The 19549-nt window shown below is 43.6% G+C and overlaps 2 protein-coding genes across 4 annotated transcripts in view; one reads left to right on the plus strand and one right to left on the minus strand.

Moving 5' to 3' along the window:
* The window catches only part of chtopa (chromatin target of PRMT1a), a 214866-nt gene that overhangs the window by 131796 nt on the left and 63521 nt on the right, over positions 1-19549 (minus strand). The window lies entirely within an intron of this gene.
* Positions 1-19549, plus strand: part of gatad2b (GATA zinc finger domain containing 2B) — a 54470-nt gene that overhangs the window by 12719 nt on the left and 22202 nt on the right. For 2 of the 3 annotated variants that reach the window (XM_070984190.1, XM_070984192.1), the window contains exon 2: positions 17095-17475. In XM_070984190.1, coding sequence (XP_070840291.1) covers positions 17096-17475 — 380 coding nt within the window. In that variant the 5' untranslated portion in view covers position 17095. Of the gene's footprint in view, positions 1-15268; positions 15366-17094; positions 17476-19549 lie in introns of those variants that run through there. The other variant, XM_070984191.1, reaches the window with a different exon arrangement.

The raw sequence follows: 19549 nt of genomic DNA on the forward strand, positions 1-19549 counted from the left end.
GCTACTTGGAACCCAAACAGGTGTTTTTGGAGCATTCCACAACCCTCCCAGGCTTTTGTTGCTCCTCTCCCAACTTGAACTTTGAAATGCGTGACGTCAAATTCAGAGTAAGCCCATATTGGTGAGGTCAAACATTAAATGCGTTGTATTTGTGCTGTTTTCAAGTGAGCACATGTCGGACGGGATGAGCAAATGATCACATTTGTTTCATGTTTCAAACAGTGTCCCAGCGTTGTTGTAGTGGTGGTTGTTGACGCTTCCTCTGGGTTGTTTGTTCAGACGTGTCATATCAGTGCTCTGTCGATGAAGCACAGATATATTTCTCTGCTTAACCTAATAATCTGAACCAACTGTCCTCCCTCCATGATTGCCACCAAAGACTGGATGTCTCTCAGCTGCCAGACTATTAACTACAACTAACAGTCCCACATTACTCCTGTTCTTCATCCCTCCATTGACTTCCTGTAAAATTCAGAATAAACCACAAGATCCTGTTGATTACATGACCTTTCCCATACCTCTCATTCCACACTACACTTCTGGACCACTCTGATCCTCTAATCTCGGCCTTCTGTCCAGCCCTGCACTCCAGATACAAAACAAAAGACCATCATGCTGCTTCTGTCATAGCCCCGACCCTCATCTTCTCCAATCTATCACGTTAACTGAATCTTTAAGCAGCTTCTAAAGCCCCATATTTTTAGGAAAGTCTTTTTCCATCCCTGTCTTAGTTTACTTTAGTTCTATCTATTTGTTGTGAGGCTGTGTTTTATATTGTCATTTATTCTTCCTTTTTTTTGTTTTTTCATTTATATTTTTAATGTGTGTGTGAAGCATTTTGACTTTTTAAAGTGCATTGTTCAGTTGCACAGCTGTTTCCTGTACTTCTAAATAGCGTTTGCAACATTTGCTCCATATGTTAAAAAACCACCAGCCCCTAACAATGATGCATTAGCCCCCGAAATACCCAGAATGCAGCGTGATGTGACGGTGATTTGACTTTGAGCCCTGCTCTGGCAGTGTTGACTGTCAGGGATCAGTGTAGCTAATGTCACTCTGCTGATGAGTATTGTATGTTAACGCATGTGATCCTCTAATTGTCTTTGGCACATTTCTGTCTCTGCTCCTGGCTGCCACATTCAGCCCCATTTTAAGATGTCTGTGCTACCTCTGTGTGCCTCGCTCTGACTAAATGTCTCATGTTCCCGCTGCTTTTCCCTTTTTTCTTTTTCTCTCGTTTGGCTGGTGAAACAGTGTCTGCCCCACCCTGTGGTCTGAAGTTCTGCACTCAGTCTTTTCTTGTCAAAGTGCCAGCTCTTAAAAGAAGAGATTTTCTTCTTTCTGCTCTGAAAACACCGGGGCTGCTCCTCCTCCTCCTCCTCCTCACCTCCCACTCTGGCTCTCTTTCTCTCTCTCTGACTGTCTTACTGTGTGACGTCTTGACCACTAACGGCTACATATTAAGAGATAATTCCATACCCTGAGGTTACAAACCGGCTCAGACTGGCTCAATGCGTTTTGACTGTGCTCTGCGAAAATAAATAATTTCAAAAAAACAAAACAAAAAAAAAAGGAAGAGAGAAAATTCCGTCTGTGCCTTTTTTAAAGGAACATGGGGCTAATTTGCAGCGGGAGTGCCACAGCAACAAGAAACACACACCTGTTGTCAGACTATAAGCAATAATTAGTGACATATTTCTGTAAATAGTATCTGTGGTTTTACCTCAGGGAACAAAGTAGAGCAATTTACATTTTTATTGGGTAGTTTTTCTATTGCTGACCTTTCATAAAGGGAGCACTTCAAAGAGTTCTCACTTTAACACAAAGGATCTCAGTATTGCAGCATCCTTTGATTCCCCATGTTACCAAACTATATATCAGTCTGTTTTCTCCTCAACTACATTATTGTACATGGACAGACAGGATAAGTCTGTCTGCAGACTTAAGTCTGCAGTCTGACTGCATTTATATAGCGCTCATCTTACTGACCACTCAAAGCGCTTGACAGCAAAAGCCAGCAATCACACTGGTGACACAGGCTGCCATGCAAGGTGCCACCACACACCAGGAGCATTAACCATTCAAACACACTCACACAGCAGTTAGGGTTCAGTATCTTGCCCAAGGACAAGTCAATATGTCGACTGCAGGGGCCAAGGATTGAACCACAGAGCTGATTAGTGGACGAACCGCAGCCACCCCAGCCAGCCAGTCAGTTGGAAAAAAGTCAACAATATGCCCTCTTCAGTAAGATATTGCATTAGTGGTTTTGACATTGCTCCATTTTCAAATGTTGCTTGTTGTTCCAGAGCATCTTTGGTGTGGGAAAGCACAGGTGTTGGTTATATGGAGTGTGTGTGTGCACATGTCGGTTGGTGTCGCAAGTGTGCAAATGTGCAGGGGATGCCAACGTGAAACTGCAGCAGAGCAAACTGTATGTTTCAGCCAGATTGCAAGTTTATTTAGGGCTGCAGCAGGAGCTTGAGTGTAAAACCAGTGAGGTAACAAGCTAAAAGCCACATAAGCCTCGCAGTCACGAACAATAGCCCAGCATGCACCAAACACCTGAGCAGCTAAGTTACTAGCTGATGTATTTTGGCATTTTGGTATTTAATTAAGATAAGACTGAAATGCTCACGCTCAACAACTAAAACTTGACCACGAAGAGCACAGTCTGAGGTTGACTAAATATGATAAAAAAAATTTGATATAGGGCTTAAACTAAAGAAAATATAGCTGACAAAACCAACGCTAGAGTCAGCAGTTAAGAAACCCCTGAGTCAAATCTCAGTGATGATTAGAATCCAACTTTCTGTCCTTTTATAGCTTCCAAAAGACACTTTCTTCATACTGACAGTCATGAGATGCAGGGAACCTTTTTGTCTGGTGGGAGGCAGTCGCATTCACTGCCTTGCAGCTGGAATGGCACAGGAATGGATCAGATTCAGCAATTATTCCATTATTTGTTCAAGATGCTGACAGTATCTGGATGCTGATGTCTGTCGTTCTGCCCTGAAAACAGATCTCTGTGGAGTTTGTTGTGGATATTCAGTGTCCCCAGAGAATGTGTCCTGATGATTTAGTGCCCCAAACATCCTCAGACCAGACTGTGGTTTGCTATAAAATGTATTGTAAATATTCATGATCCCCAGAGGACGAATCCAAATGCTTCAAATGTACACTGGATCTTTTCCCTGTTCCAACCCTTAAGCCAAAGTTTCCACTTACACACACATTGCATCATCCACGTGGCAGGCTGCTATAAAAATTTGAGCCTCCTCTCTGGAGAATGTCTGTCCATTTCCAGTATATGACTTTGCCTGTAGTTCCAAATAGAGCTGCAACAATTAGTTAATTACTAAGTTAGACAATCAAGAGTAAATTGTCAATTATTTTGATAATTGATTAATCATTTCAGTTATTTTTCAAGCAAAAATGCCAAACTTTTGCTGCTTCCTGCTTCTTAAATGGAATGACTGGCTGCTTTCCTTTGTTACTTGTGATAGTAAATGAAGAGTCTTTGGGTTTTAGACTCTTGGTTGGACAAAGGCAATTTGAAGACGTCACTTTGGGCTCTTGGAAATTGTGATGAGCATTTTTCACGTTATAGAATAAACAATGAATTGATTAATCGCCAAAAAAGTAGCAGATTGATCAGTAATGAAAAATAATTAGTGGTCAGATTGTGATGAGGTTTACTGAGTGCATCCATGTGTGTTGTAATTGTTAGGAATGTATGATTTTCATGTTGGCTTAAGCATTATATTATTTTGTTGATGTATGTATCAAATCATGTGAAAGGCACAGACAAACACCTCAATAGTTACATTGCGCCTGGGCATCACCTGGAAGTGTTGATGGGTGGGACTTGGCGAGGTATCAGGGCTTTGTCAGTGCACCCCCACTAGTTGGCCTGGTTGCCTGCATGGAGGTTAGATTGTCAGGCTGTGAGCAGGGTATGCTCTGCAGGTGAAGGCCTGTACTAAGGTTGGATTTGGTAGCAGGTCATTGAATCTGGACGCAACAACAAATGTGTGAATCAAATTCAAATGCTTTATCAGCCTTTAACAAACCCATTTAGGTTGATCAGTTGTTGTTCAGATCTGTTGTTGGCTGAGAGGCAGCTTAATTAATGTTGACAACCCGTATCTACAACCTGAAAATGAGATGAGCAGCCAAAGATATGACATGTTGATTAGATGCGTGAAACGGATTTGAAATGACGCTTATAGCCTAGTTGCTTTTACACCTTGTTTTTCACAAGACACCTGATACAAACAATGGAATTCCTGATTGAGAACTATTAAGTTGTTTTAACCCGTGAAAGTGACGGTCAGTTCTGGCTAAAATGAGAGGCTGCGGACTGAATGTTTCATACACTACTACTCTTTTCTAATGAGTGAGGCGAGATAATGGAATCAGTCGTAGCTTTGTGGGTTTTGCCAACCTCACAGTACGCCCAAATATTTTTTCACATTCAAAAACCCAACTTTCCACTCTCATATGGAGTGAAATTTTCAGGATAGAGTCTGTCCGTCTGCCACACTATCAGGCCGAGGTAGACCAAACGCAGCAGACATCAGTAAAGAAGGAACTGGCTTTTGATCAGCTTTACTTCAGCTGATACCAATCCTTAAAAATATGCCCAATCTGCCCTGAAACCGAACCCTCAGGACATCTCTAAATCAATGACATTTTATTTCATTACTCAGACTATTGTTTCTCTATAAGATAGAAAAAAATAATGACAAATGCCATAACAAGTTCTCAGAGCTTGAAGTGATTTCTTTGAAGCTTGTTTCGTCTGAACCAACAGTCCAAAAAACAGTTGTCATGTTGGAAAGGGTGCAGCCCGTCAGTGTTGTATTTTGACTAACTGAATGCTTCAGAGTGATTAACCAATTATCAAAATGATCATCAGATAACCTTCTGTGGCTAATTGATTAACAGACTAATTATTTCAGCAGTGGTTTGCTCGGCGTGGAAACGCTCTGACAGTGTGGATGAAGAACTGTGCTGTGTTGTATGAGATGAATCCTTGACACTGTTTCTTCCTCTCACTTCTTTTGCTATGCTCTTTGTCTCCAACTGCACATTCACCCCTCCTCCTCTTCCCCTTTGCCCCCTACCACTGCCCCCCATCCCCTCCCATCAGTACCCTCCAACCTCACACGCACATGCACACCCCCACCCCTCAGGCGACAGCAGAACAGGAATTGATTAGTGGCACTGCTTAAAAATAGACGACTGGTTGTCATAGCAACGCCCACAATGAGCTGTTGTCTAGTTTAATAAAGAGCAGCGTTGTGTCTGAGCGCTAGGTGGAAGGTGTGTGCGTTGCCTTACGTGCTGTGTATTCACAGTCAGCAGGTGAAAGTGTGTATAATTATCACATTGCAGTCCTGCTGGATGTGACTTCTGTTTGGAGTCAGTGCACCAATCAATTCAACCAACAACAAAAACACCACCAGCATCCTTCTCTTGACTCCCATTGGCTCTGAATCTGTATCCCACAACCATCAACTCCTGAGCTGTTCCACACAACCAATTACAACTCTGTTGCTATGGGCTCCATTCTGATTGGCCTCATTAGTGTCAAAAACTGGCCATATGCAAATTTTGGTCATATTCCCAGCAGCCCTGTCATCAACATCCTTTACAGGCTGGCAGCCACTGTGTGTGTGTGTGTGTGTGTGTGTGTGTGTGTGTGTGTGTGTGTGTGTGTGTGTGTGTGTGTGTGTGTGTGTGTGTGTGTGTGTGTGTGTGTGTGTGTGCGTGCGTGCGTGCGTGCGTGCGTGCGTGCGTGCGTGCGTGCGTGCGTGCGTGCGTGCGTGCGTGCGTGCGTGCGTGCGTGCGTGCGTGCGTCTGTGTGTCTGTGTGTGTGTGCGTGCGTGCATGTAGCAGTGTGTCAGCTGGACCAGCTAGCGGAGCCGCTGCCTCCTGTTGGCATAGGGAGGGGTTTGTTGTTCTGGACATCTCTCCATCTTTTCTAGCACTGGCTAAAGAAGCCAGATGGTCGCTGCCTCTGGTCGTTCCCTGAGACTGTTGGTATGATTAGACACAAGGAGCTTCTTCCACAAACACAGCAGCTTCTGTCAGACAGGCAGAGCACTGCTGTGGACAGGACGTGAGAGCTGGCCTGGACTTTGTTTCAGCTGTTCTGAGTCAAAAAAGTGCTGCAACATCAATGAAACAGAAGCACAGGTGAAACTGTCCATGTGCTGCAGTGCATCGTGTGTTGTGCTGCTGTCGGTCTGCTGTCTCTGTTTTTGTTATTCTTAAGGGTTACATGATGAGCTGGCTGGATATCATGATGCTGAGGCTGATTATTTTGAATAACCACATGGGTCTGAGTGAATTGCTGGGCTGCTTAAAACAGCCATTAGTTTCCATGTTGTCTTGGACCAGTTGTATTTGGGAATATTCTTGACTTTGGTTCTGTGTGCCTGTTGTAAACACCGTCTTCTTCCTCCACCTGTTGTCTGCCAGACCCGCTGTTTTCTCTGGGTCACCTCCTCACCTGTGTTGGTACTCCACCAGTTGCACTGGTTTGTCCTTGTTTGCCCTCACAGTGGTTTTTTGGTCTTGCAGCATAAAGGTTTGGTGGGAATCTGGATCCACATACTAAACAAATTATTTCCTGACATTACAAGATGGTGCATCGTTTTCATTATGTTTCATGAATTGGCACACATAAATTTGTTTTGGGGGTGTCTCAAGTAACTGTATGAACAGTTTGAGGTCTGTGTACCATTTCAGAGTTGCCCACTATAACATCATGCCAGTGCAGCGCTGTAGTTGGTTGTTGTGAAACTCACGCAGAGATTCTATTGGGCACCGTTTTGTTCTGTCCACTATGCGGCTTCAAACTCCCCCTGCAGCGTTTCAGAGCGCTTTAGAGTGCAAATAATTTTGTTGACTTACTCAGATTTAGTTTGTCTTTTTTCCTTGATGTCTGTGCCTCTACCATGGGTAAGTAGGCTACATAATTAAATGGTTTCTGTTTTTTATCTGTCTTGATTGTATTCATTGTTGATATGTGACGAGGAGTCTGCACAGGGTCTTTATTTCGAAAATTGACCAGTTTCTCTATATCCTTCCTGTGCATGCTGATGCAGCTGCTGTCAAAAATTGCCCAGGCACATATTGTCCATGGACATATTGTTCATGTCCACAACACTTTTAGTGGATTCGTAATCAGTGCCTAAAATGACCACGATCTGTTCCAGTGGCCACATGGTGGCAGGAACACAACACAGCGGCACCCAGTAGAATTTAGGGGTCATGAACACCTGGTGGCTTTTGAACTCTTAAAACTACAGCAGAGTTCATTCAGAATGCTCATTATGTCTTCTCTTCATACGGAGGTCTAATAACAATTAGACACCACACATTATATATGTGCAAAAGAAGTTTAAGAAGACCGCATAGTAATGCGAACGACCTCAACAACCAGTCCACTTGGCTTAGGTTGCTGTGGTCACACGTGAACCACGGAATGAATCCCACAGCTCCAAACTGTTTGAGCCATTTTGTCACCATTTTGTGTTTCCTGTTCAGAACTCTACGTATCACACTTAATGCCCATAGCCAAAATTGTTGCCATGGAGGCCTCATTTCAGCCCTCCTCATGTAGGAGACACGTGTGACGGGGGCTGCTCAGCCTGGTTCTCCCTCCGGTGAATATATTCACATGAGACAGATACCACAGGTTATTCTCTGACTGTCAGCTTCAGCAAAGAGTACAGTCATTGATACTCTTCACTGATACACCAGAGAAATACATTTCAAGGAATGACCAAATACTATTCAGCCTTTTCTGTTCATACACATCCTCTCTCTCTCTCTCTCTCTCTCTCTCTCTCTCTCTCTCTCTCTCTCTCTCTTTCTCTCTCTCTCTCTCTCTCCATTGACAAGTTAATGAAATTACACTTAAAGGCCCACTGTGTAGGATTTAGTGGCATCTAGTGGTGAGGTTGCAGATTGTAGCCAAGTGAGCAACCCTTGCCCATCCTCCCCTGCGTTGCCCTCAGAAGCCCCTCTCTAGAGTCAGTGTTTGGTTTGTCCCTCCTATTCTGCTGTAGAAACATGGCAGACCCAGTGGAAGACTCGCTCTCTCTGTAGATAGAAAGAGCTCATTCTAAGGTAACAAGAACACCATTCTTATTTTCAGGTGATTATACACTAATGAATGAATAGCTATGCCCCCCCGTCTTTTTATGTGGACGATGCTGTTGAGTGTGTTTCAGTGGAACGGCGTAAAGCTCAAAGTGTCCTGATAGACCTTGACAAAATGTGGACGCAATTGTACAATCAAGGTTTTGCCTACGTTACGGCATTTTTTCACAGTTCCTAGACAGAACAAAGGAAGGAAACAAATATGCTGCTATGTTTTTAGTGTAACACAAGCCTGCACAGACACACAGAGTAGAGAGAGAGAGAAGAAATGAAAATGAAAAAGTTCTGACTGTTCCTGGTGATTGTAAGCAAAGAGGAGCGTCGCCTGGATGTGAGAGTAGCCTCCGTCAGACCTGCCTGGTGTGTGTGAGCTGCATATGGAGCCTGTCCTGTAGATGATCCATTCGATTAAAAAAAGAATTCGGTGTTCGATGAATTCATTGATATTATTACTTTTTGAATATTTTTTGGACTTGTTGAAGTTAGATTTATCCACTTCATAATAAGACAAAATGTGTTTAAATTATAGAACACAAAATTCAGGAAAGTTGAAAAGGAAAAGAGGAAATTTGAGAAAAAATAGAACTGGATCTAAAAAAAATAAAACAGATTTCATCGGGTCCCACACACTTCAATCTGCATATTGTGTAGTCTGCGTGCAGGTGCCTGCACAGGACTGTAACTACTAGAAAACATGAACCATCACAGCCCCAGTGCCACAAGCTCTGTGACCAGAGCGTCTCCCCTGCAGCTCTGCTATCTTTACCTGCCATTTCTGTTAGAGCAGGCCAATCCCAATCCAGGCTTTCACTTCAGAAACAAGCTAATCGGACCAATGAGAAGACCCTCAGTTTTGTCTGGAATCAGCTGAAGGAAATTGACATCCATTCCTTAATATCTGTCAGGCAATCAAGGAGGGCCCCTTTATTACCCCTGTCAATTGGCATACCTGAAAAATACATCTGCATGTCATCGGCAGAGCAGTGGTGAGAGATACAATTAAACTGGTTAACCAGGGCGCTTAGAGGTAACATGTACAGCGAGAAAAGGATGCCGCTCACCCTGTGTGACCTCAGCACAAAGTCCGACCATACGCACAGCCCAGAGCTCAGCACTGCTGCAATTAACATGACCTACATGCCGGCAGTAAGAACTGCTGATGGCTGTCTTCATGCTCTTCTGTATGATACTGACCAATGTGGACTACAGGCGCCACGCATTTTGGTCTTGATCTTGCAGAGATTGTCCTTGGCAGCCATTTTGCTCCCATCTTACATTAAACTTTACAGTAAATCACACTGAAAGTACCAGTGAAACAGACCTGAAGTGAAGCAGAGCAGGATAAAAGTAGAGCCTCCTAATAATTTTGTAATGATATTGCTGGCTGAAAATCAACAAGGTTTGCCTTTAAATGCTGAACACAACATTTACTGCATATATAATACTAATATAATGATATTGCCATTCTCAGTGACAGTGAGTGACATGCTGCAGGTGAGGTTAAGAGCATTCTGTGATTCACAGTGATTGGATTGGATTGGATTGGATTGGATTGGATTAGTTTTGTGTGCATCTCTTTGTTTACCTAAATGAACGGAAGCCATGGTCAAAATCTGTGTAGGACTGGACATGGAGCAAAGGCAAAAAGTTAGTCAAGCTCATTTTGGTATCAGATAAGGCCTTCATCCTTTTCCTGTTGATGGGCAAACAAAGGCCACCCTGGTATGTATGGCCTGTTAGGCTGCGTCCATACTGACTTGGGCCCTGCATGCAGGGCGAGGATGGCAATGCAGGGTAGTCCAGTAAAAACCGCTGGGTCGTCCAGCAAAAAGGTTGAACCAAGTTCTGCTTTTGCTGTAACATTTGTTGCCAATGTCTGGAAAGGTTTTGCATTGCCTAGTGCACATTCCTGGTGGGTTATTCTCGAACTCAAAAGGCGTATTCCTGCTGCTTACCTTGCAGTCGTTGTCCCCACACATGTAATAATTGCAGCCATGACAATTCCAGAGTTGTAAAATCTTGTCACCTTAAACATCTCAACCACATCTGTGCAGCCCCTGATGTCTTCACGCAGGGCTTGGTAGTACTTAAATCCCAGAGACCTAAAGCCATTTTCTCAGTAGCTGTACCCTGACAACAGTAACATGGTTACGAAGTGTTTTTCAAGTCAAAGAAGAATGCAGTGTAAAGTCAGAAAAATATTATTTGAATCAGAGAATAAATGAAGAGGTAGACTTAAATGATATTGATTTGGGTTTCAGGGTCCTGCCAGTTTGTGCCATGGCCGCCATTTTGCACCAATCACCACCATTTTGATGGTAGGATTAATGGTGCAAATGGAGGCAGTTTGTGATTCGCAGCTCCGGATCAGTAGTTGCACAATTTCTCCCCTTTTTTCTTTTTTTTTCCCTTTTTTTTTGTCTTAGGTTGAGATGGGAAGTCAGGGCTGACACATCTGGCTCCTGCACCTCAGTGATAAGCCTGACATCCACCAATGAATCAAACTGTTGAAAAATGAAACGGAACGCTTCCCCGGTCGTGTGTAGAAAGCAGAGTCCACGAAAAGGAGAAGGTGGAGGTGGTGGAGAGACAGAAGGTGGACTGGGAGGAGAGGAGTTGCATCAGCCAAATGAATTGTCATGATGCAGATCATGCGTGAAATGAGCAGCAGATTCCTCAGTGCAGTTGCAAATGGCCTTATTACCATTATACTCAGTCAGCTGACAATGGGCCGTTTGACAAACAGTGTTAACCTGCTGTTGAGACACACAGGACAGACCAGGACAGATCAGGACAGACGAGGACAGGACAGGACAAGAGCTCGCTGTTGTGGACTTACGGGAGGAGTGTGAGTGTGATGAAAGGCCGCTGCTTTAATTCTATAAGGACGACATTTTAGCAGCAGCCATCTGATCGACAGCTCCGTGCATAAAGAACATGGTGTGTGTGTGTGTAGGCTGTGTGTGTTGGGGGATGGGAGGAGGGAATTAAGAGTTGGCATTATGTCAGGAGAGAGCTGCCATCTCTGCCTCCTTTCTAGCCCTACACACACACACACACACACACACACACACACAGCCTACACACAAAGAGCGAGGATAGCGCAAGATGAAGAATAAAATCCCTGTGCTCTCAGTGTATCTTGGCTGTGTCACTCCTTTATTACCCCCCATACACACACACACACACACACACACACACACACACACACGTGCACACATGCCTACAGACTCCATATCCACTTCTGATTGGCTTGTGTAATATGAACAAATGAAGCCCTCAGCTCTGGCTACATTTAAGGGGCCCCTGAAAGTAAGCATGTGTTTATTTTTACAGTGAAAGAGGGGGGAGGAAAAGACGGCGGGTTTGAGGAATTGGGGGAGGGTAGAGGATCAGGGAGGGGTTTCTTTGTGGTACTGTACAGCTGGAGCAGGAGAAGGGGTTACAAAATCCTGCCTTCTGTTGGAATGCTGTGTTGTACGTGGATGTCTGGACACCGTCTATCTGCTGTTTCATGACAGAAGACTTCTTCTTCTTCGGTGCTCCACACTGTGGAAGCATTGTGTTACTGGCGTGACGAGTCTTTGTCAGATTTTTGATAAAGATGTCTACCTGTCCAACTTTGTCTTGGTGTTGTCTTTAAGGTAACTGTGGGTTTGGCTCTAGGTGGAGCTACATTCGCTCTCTATCAACCTCCACCCTGTCTCTTTCTACCTCTCCGACCATGTCTCGTTTTCTTTTCTTTTTCCTTTATTGCATTGGCCTGGCAGAGTGCCCAAAGCAAGAGGGTGGGGTGGATGGGAGGTGGTGGGAGGGATTATGGGAGGGGGGGTTGAGGAGAAAGAGGGAGGGAGAAAGAGTGTGTGGCTTGTGTAGCAGCTGACCGAAACAGTCATTATATTATGTAAAGGCAGTTGGCGGCAGCAGTGGCCGGGGGGAGGGGGAGAGGGAGGGGAAGGGTATGGGGTGCCAGTTACTGACGCGCAGCGCAAGGCCGACCCTGATTGGCTCATCAGCACCATTCTCAGTGGTGCTCTCTGGCTCATTAAAGGTAGATGTTCGGCCGAGAGGTTGCAGGAGCTGCTTATGTTTTGCTCTCAGCAAATGGAGGCGATGGCTGGGTTCTGCAGCTGCGTCACAAATTAATTAGACAAGAAGAAGTAGTGGCGGGGAGGGCCATATTGTGCGATCATTAAGACTCCTCCCTGTATTAAAGAGGCTGCTGTCGATGCGAGGAGGATAACAGAGATGTTACAGGAGGACAGAATGAACAGATTAGAGCAGTGGCAGCCACAGCACCGTGATACAATAGATGAGGGGAAACGATAGAACGACACCAGCAGGAATAATCTGCTAATAGGAAGCTGATTAAGTGATAACGAGGCCAATTAAATCTCTGTCTGAATTACAGTCACTGACACTCAGCGCACACGACTTTTTTTTGCCAAATTCAGTGTCAGTCCAGGTGCTGTTAATGCCGTGGTGCAGTGCTGCAAATGAAAGCGTCCATTTGCATGTTTGGCCACACACATGATGCGCCGTCTGTCATGACGGAGCAGAAGCCTGCAGATTGAGTTGTTCACATCGAGAAAAACCACTCGCAGGCTCCAGTCGCCCAGCAGCCGACAGTGAAACACGTAGGACAGAATACACAGACGTCTTTTAACCCCAGAGCTACAAATCATGAAAAGTCTACCAATAATGTTGATTTCATGAAGTATGGAAGTAAATGGAATGGCTGTACCCAATAGTTGGAAGTGTCAAAGCTTTATTCATAACGTTGACACTTGAATTCTGCATAAATATTCGATAGATGTTTATTGTGATGTTTATTCCACCTTTAGCTCGTATCTGCTGCCTTACCGTCCACACACAGCTCCACACGCTCACAAGAGCGGCTCCAGTCTGCAAACGCGGTCCCCTCCGCCTGTCTGCGCAGAGAAGCCTTCAGTGGTGATAGGCTATTACTTTTGACATGTAACCAATCAGATGCTGCGGGCGGGACATTGAGTGAGACTACAGAGTGTGACTATAGACCGGGAAAGGCAGCTGTATGAGAGCTATATTTGTCTGTGTTTATGTTGATGAAACTGATGAATTATATCGATTAAGTGAAGTTGATTTCATAAGAAACGATGATCTTTAATCGTTAAATCACATGATTCAAATTGACTGTTTTTTAAGCAGGGTTTTTTCCCTTATTTTTTGGAGGGAGGCTGGGTGATGATGAAAATATGATGACCGACATTCAAAGATTCATCGCAGAACTTCAGTAGAATCTTTGAATGTAAAAAGAGTCATATTCAGTCAAGCCCTAACAAATGGAAAACAGTGATTTGCTCAGCAGTCAGCAGTAATATTGTTTATGATTTGTAAAAAATGGACTAAAACACGTCAGATCACTGGTGCACAACTGGTGTGTTTTGCCGTCAAAACCAGTCTTTAAGAACATATTTGTTTCTATCCTGTAGGCTGAGTGTTCAAATTTTCACTATTGAAATTGTACAGGTGCTCAGAAAATCAGTGCCAGGGTGTCGCCGTGGCCTAGATGTGAAAACTGCTTTTTAGTACTCTTCCTGGGTTCAGACTTTGGACCCAGTTGGGGTGACAGTACTCACCACTGATACAATGCCTGCCCTTCTTTGCAGCTTTAGTCATTGTTTTTTGAGTCGTGCTCAATCCAAACACCAGCTCTTACAGTAAGTACAGCTTCCATCATGCGTGAACTGTTACATAAACTTTGAACTCTGAAAATAGGATTTCAACTGGCTGATTTTTTTGAGCTAGGTTTCTTTGCTTGCCATAGAGAAAGTGAAGCAGTGAGCAGTTCCAGTGAAACATGCTGTGGATTAGTGGACCTTTTCAGGTGTTTGCCACAGGTAGAGCTCACTGAGGTCATAGCCCTGACAGCTTCTCGACAGTGCTTCACCTGGTGGTTGTGCATCCAGTACCATGTAGTAGTAATGTCTAGCATTGCTAGAATTACTGTTAGCTGCCTGAACAGGTGTCATGTCTGACACCTTGGTGATAAGTCTGTGTTAGATGCTTGTGTAATTCTAGATTCTTTTTTTTTATATTGTCACTTGTGAGGTTGATATATTGGAGGCACTTCCTAAACTTGTTGTGGCTTTAAGTGACGTAATGCAGTCTAGCTCTTACCATGAGTTTCTTACTCATGCTGCTTTTACACACTAACAATGAGAAAGATTCCTGTGGTCACAACTCTTTCAACAAATACTTAGAATTTGTATAAATAATCCATATTTATACAAATTCTAAGGTAAGGTGTTATGTATTGCAGATGTGTTCTGGTGGATTGCAATTTCTGATACAGAGTTTCCTGTGATTTTGTCCACATAGATCAGTTTTAGGAAACTTGGTGAGATTTAAAAACAGTGCTACTAGCTGAACAATAACCATACAGCTGTCACTGCAGAACCCAACCATCAGGAGTAATGAAAGACAGTGGGTCCGGATGGGACCCCGTTCCAGTCACCTACTCTACACTATAGCCCTCCTTTAGTGGACTGTAACATCTGGATTTGAAACTGGGCCTGCAGGAAGTCTACAGTGACACTTTCTGCTTTGTCATTTCCTCGTGCAGCTTGCGCTGTGCTACAGCTTCTTGATTGGTTCACTGCTCTGTCAGCCTCCATGCTGAAGCCAGTCACATGACTAAGCTAATGTGCTCATAAGACTTGGATTGTTGTTGTCCTTACAAAAGTCTTCCTTACTGGTATAAATCACATGGTAACACACACACACACACACACACACACACACACACACACATCAAAAATTTCTCAAATGTATTTGTCACCGTCAAGTACAGAGATCCAGGCTATTCTTAGCCTGCTGTGGTTTAACCCACTTCCATCTGAATGAGCTTACCATCAGCTGCTCATATTGTCTGATTATTTATTTATCCCTGTTGCATCCTGGCATTCACTGCACTCATTCGCATGTCACTGGGGTTATTATGGTTAGTTAAAAATCTTAATTGGACTCAGGTGGTGTTGGAAAGGGAACGCTCCCTGCTCTGCCTCATCGCACAGTGTTGGGTTTGTTTTGCTGTGCTACCAGAGGGACTTCACACTGGCAGTGTCGGTCAAGAATCGATTTCATGGTTTGTAGTGGATGAGTTTTAAGGATTTTGGTGGACCCCCGACAATCTAGCACCAGCTCAGGTAGGACTGTACCCAAATCAGGATATCCAGGGTCGACTCAGGCTAGGCTCATGCTCAACACCGTGTCCTCAGCACAAGGGTACACGCATCTAAAATGATGTCATCACATCTGTTGCGTCTGGTTCAAAGGCATCACAGGTCTTGCAGGCGCTCGGTCGTGCACCTCCCAATTTGTGCAGCTAGGTGTGCACTGCAGTGCGCTGGCTGATGAGGTTCACCTCTGCAGACATTTTTATGACCCTTCATTGAGACATGGGACAACTGCTCTTTTGTATATAGTTTTTTTTATTTTAGATTCGCAACACGTGTGTCAGCAATATTACGTTTCTGTATTCTCACTGTTTCTGTCTGTGGCATGTCTATTCTTTATACTGAGAAGACAAGCACACTTTTTTTTACACTTTACGGTTCAATAAACAGATTCCAAGTAATAGTAATATTAAAATAAACAGATTTTTCCTTTTAACAGCTGACAGCAAACAGGTGAATGTATCCTCAGTACTGAGGCGCTGTAGGGCAGCACACGTCCTGTAGATATGCTCAATTTATGACAATCTTCCGGTAAACACTCGTTGAATTCTTGCCTCCTCACAGAATGCTGTGTTTGTTCACTTCCTGCTGTTGGAGAATTACTGCAGTGAAGAACGCTTTGAGCATTAAGGCTGCTATGTGCGCTCATAAATCACGCACAATCAATGGAGGCCTCGTGCTCGTGCGAGTAGAAACAAAACTTCAGTCGGCACTAGAAGCTCATGCGTTAGCTCAGTATTTAATTTGTCATGTGCTTGTGGTTCCTACTTTTTCTGATCAGTAGATACCTTCACGCCTCGCTGCCAGCGACGGCCGTGGCCGGAGGTATTATGCTTTCAGGCTGGCCGTATGCCCTGTTGTCAGAATGCAGAAAATTTTCTCAAATTTGCCACAAATGTCCATTGAACTCAAGGATGAGTTGATCAGATTTTGGTGGTCAAAAGTCACTCCATTTTGCCAAATTGAATACATTTAATACCTTTTATTCAATTCCTTTGAAGTCTTCACTACATATATCATATGACTCAGCAGATGTGGATGTAAAGTGCAACTTGACTGGCTAGTGGAGTAGTTCTAGTCTGTTTCTATAAATATAGTGTGTTTGCTCCTTCATATACAGCACCTTACCCGTGATTACAGACCTGTTACAGGCCAGCTCAGCTCACGTGCAGAGCTTTCCACATAGTCAGAAAAATAAAAAGTGTGTGTCCTGCTTATAGTTCAGTCTCTCCTTATTGGCTGCTGACAGCTCTCTGTCAGCCAAAGAGCCAATCACAGTATAGGTTGTTGTTTCATGTATATCATTACACCTGGCTGCAAACTCCAGGTGTGGTGGTGTCATTGATCCATTGTGATCGCAGTGTGATCTGCATTACATCGTGCTTCTCCTGAGCTCAGTAAGAGTATTCAGAAACCAATCACATGTTCCTATCAGGTGAAAACAGAGACAGACAGTTTTAATCCAGGTTTTAATGGAAAATTGCAGCCGTGTGTGTGTGCGTGCATGCGTGTGTGTGTCTGCATATATATAAAGTGATGCCATTTGACTATTTGACAAGTGCTTCTGATTAAGTGTACCTTTGCACTAAGCTACATGAAAAGTGTCTTTGGGTGTTTGACTTCAGTCTAGTTGGGGGTTTGAGATCCTGATCACTGATGTCTGATGTGGCTCTGCTGTCCTTTCTGTCCACTCTTGCAGGATGGAGCGGATGTCTGAGGAGGCGCTGAGGCTCAACCTGTTGAAACGGGGCCTGGAGTCACCCAGCGAGCGAGAGGAGGCGCTAGCCAAGCGCCTCAAAATGGAGGGCCACGAGGCCATGGAGCGCCTCAAGATGCTGGCGCTACTTAAACGCAAAGACCTAGCTGACTTAGCAGCTCTGGAGGTAGCAGGGCCCCTGGGAGATGGGAAGGGCCCCGGGGCCAGCAACCTCCACCACCAGAGCCTGATGGGTGCTGCTTATGAGGAGAAGCTGAATGGGAGTCTGAGGCTGGGAGGCCACGGCGGCCATGTTGGACCCAGTAAGAATGGAAAGGAGAACATCCTGGATGAGCCAGTGGATATGAGCGCAGGGAGAAGATGGTGAGAATAAAGTGTTTACACATAAGAGCCACAGTGGACTGGGGGCTGTAAGAGAAGGCCGTTAAAGGAATGAATAAGTGTTCCCCTCTGAAACTCTAGTCTGTACAGAGAGGAGAGAGCCTTTCTGCTGGTAATCCATTCTGTATACCTGGGATGGGAGTTAAAGGGGGTTAGAATTCATCTTTGGTACTAGTTAAAATTCTTGTAACTAATTTGTCAATGGACAGATGATAAAATGTACAGATGTGTCTCATAAAAAGGTTTTGTGTCTGTGGCTAGAACTTTCAAAGACACCACTGGGAGGTTGTTGTTAGTAATGTTTCTGAAAGATGCACCAAACCATTTCATTGTCACGGCAGAATAAAACACACAACTGTTACATCAGTAATGCAGGAAAAGCTTTATATTTTCCATGTGCCACAGAGCACCGACAGTCTGCAGGTTTTTCATGCCAATAGATCCTTTTCCCAGCAGACATTTGGACTTGTCATAGTAGGTAAAGCGCCGATGTTACTGATGACATTAACAGTGACTCTTTAGTGACTTCTCTATTCAAGTTTCACAGTAAGCCATGACAGTCTGACAGTGAGCCCTCATGAACAATACCAGGACCCTGAAAGTCAATTCAGCCATCGTTCATTTGATTTTTTTCACCTGTGCTTTTCCTACTTTCACATGTCAGCATGTGTTCTATAAAAAAAGAGCCTATTGATCCCCTCAGCAGCTCATTAACAGAGTCCCCCTCTACCTGAAAGAGCGCTAACCAGAGGGTGGAGCCTCTGGTCAGAACAAAGACCTTAGGACAGCTCATCTCAGCAGCACATGGTTGTCATACAACATACTAGGTCCTTTTTTTTTCTTACAACCGGTGAATCAGCATTCTGACAGTTTGGTATTTTCCTGTCCTTGAAAGTCACTTCACTGTGTGTGTGTGTGTGTGTGTGTGTGTGTGTGTGTGTGTGTGTGTGTGTGTGTGTGTGCGCGTGCGCGCTAACCCATCCTCTGTGTGTGTCCTGATAACATCATATTCAAGCATCGTGCTGCTACACAGCAGCACACATTAATCGTTAAAATTTCACAAAACAAAGCATGCAGTATCAGCTGGTGTTACAGTGTTCCAAACCACATACAGGTGAGCATTTAATATTGTAAACGTGACTGCAGGCCAGGACTGGTGGTTTACATGGCACCAAACACCTACCACACATAGTTACGATTGTAATCTTGCTTCTAAATGAAAAGAATCTTGTTCATTTTAAACCAGACAGCTGAAGACTTCAAAGTAAACTCAACATTAGCAAGAAATTACCTTTAATAATGACAAAATGCTAAGTCAAGTAAAATATGTATAGCTAACATTATAGCTGTGAGCTAACATTAGCTTCAAAGACAGAAGGAGTTGCTGCAAAGCCCTGAATCTGAATCGAATGTGATGTAGTGAGTGACATTGTTATATATATATATATATATATATATATATATATATATATATATATATATATATATATATATATATATATATATATATATATATATATATATATATATATATATATATATACATATATACATATATATATATATATATATACATACACACACACACACACACACACACACACACACACACACACACACACACACAGTGAGGACTGTGGGCTCACAACTTGGTCAGACCACAGGCTTTTATCAATATCATAACTTTGTGGAAATCAAAATGATTGTTGGTCCTCAATTTTGTCTCTTGTTATTGTTACTTTGAAAACCTGATGAAAAATGTTATTTTTTGTTATCAAAAACTTGAATAATATTGTGTGGGCAGAGTTGTGGTGCAGCAGAGAGGATTTGAGGCTGTGTCTTACAATAACTCAGAATCATCAAAAAAACTCTTGCTAAACCTCATTTTGCCCTATTCACAACTAAAATAAATAGAATGAAAAATCAGTTAAAAAAACAAGTTTGGAACCATCTTCCTATAGATGGATTTCCCCACAAACTCAGCAACCCGGTGAGAAGGCTGCAGTCATGGAGCTGACCAAGAACCTAATGGTCACTGCAACTGGGCTTCACAACT

The sequence above is a fragment of the Chaetodon trifascialis genome, chromosome 17 (assembly GCF_039877785.1).
Source record: "Chaetodon trifascialis isolate fChaTrf1 chromosome 17, fChaTrf1.hap1, whole genome shotgun sequence".
NCBI classification, from domain to species: Eukaryota; Metazoa; Chordata; class Actinopteri; order Chaetodontiformes; family Chaetodontidae; genus Chaetodon; species Chaetodon trifascialis.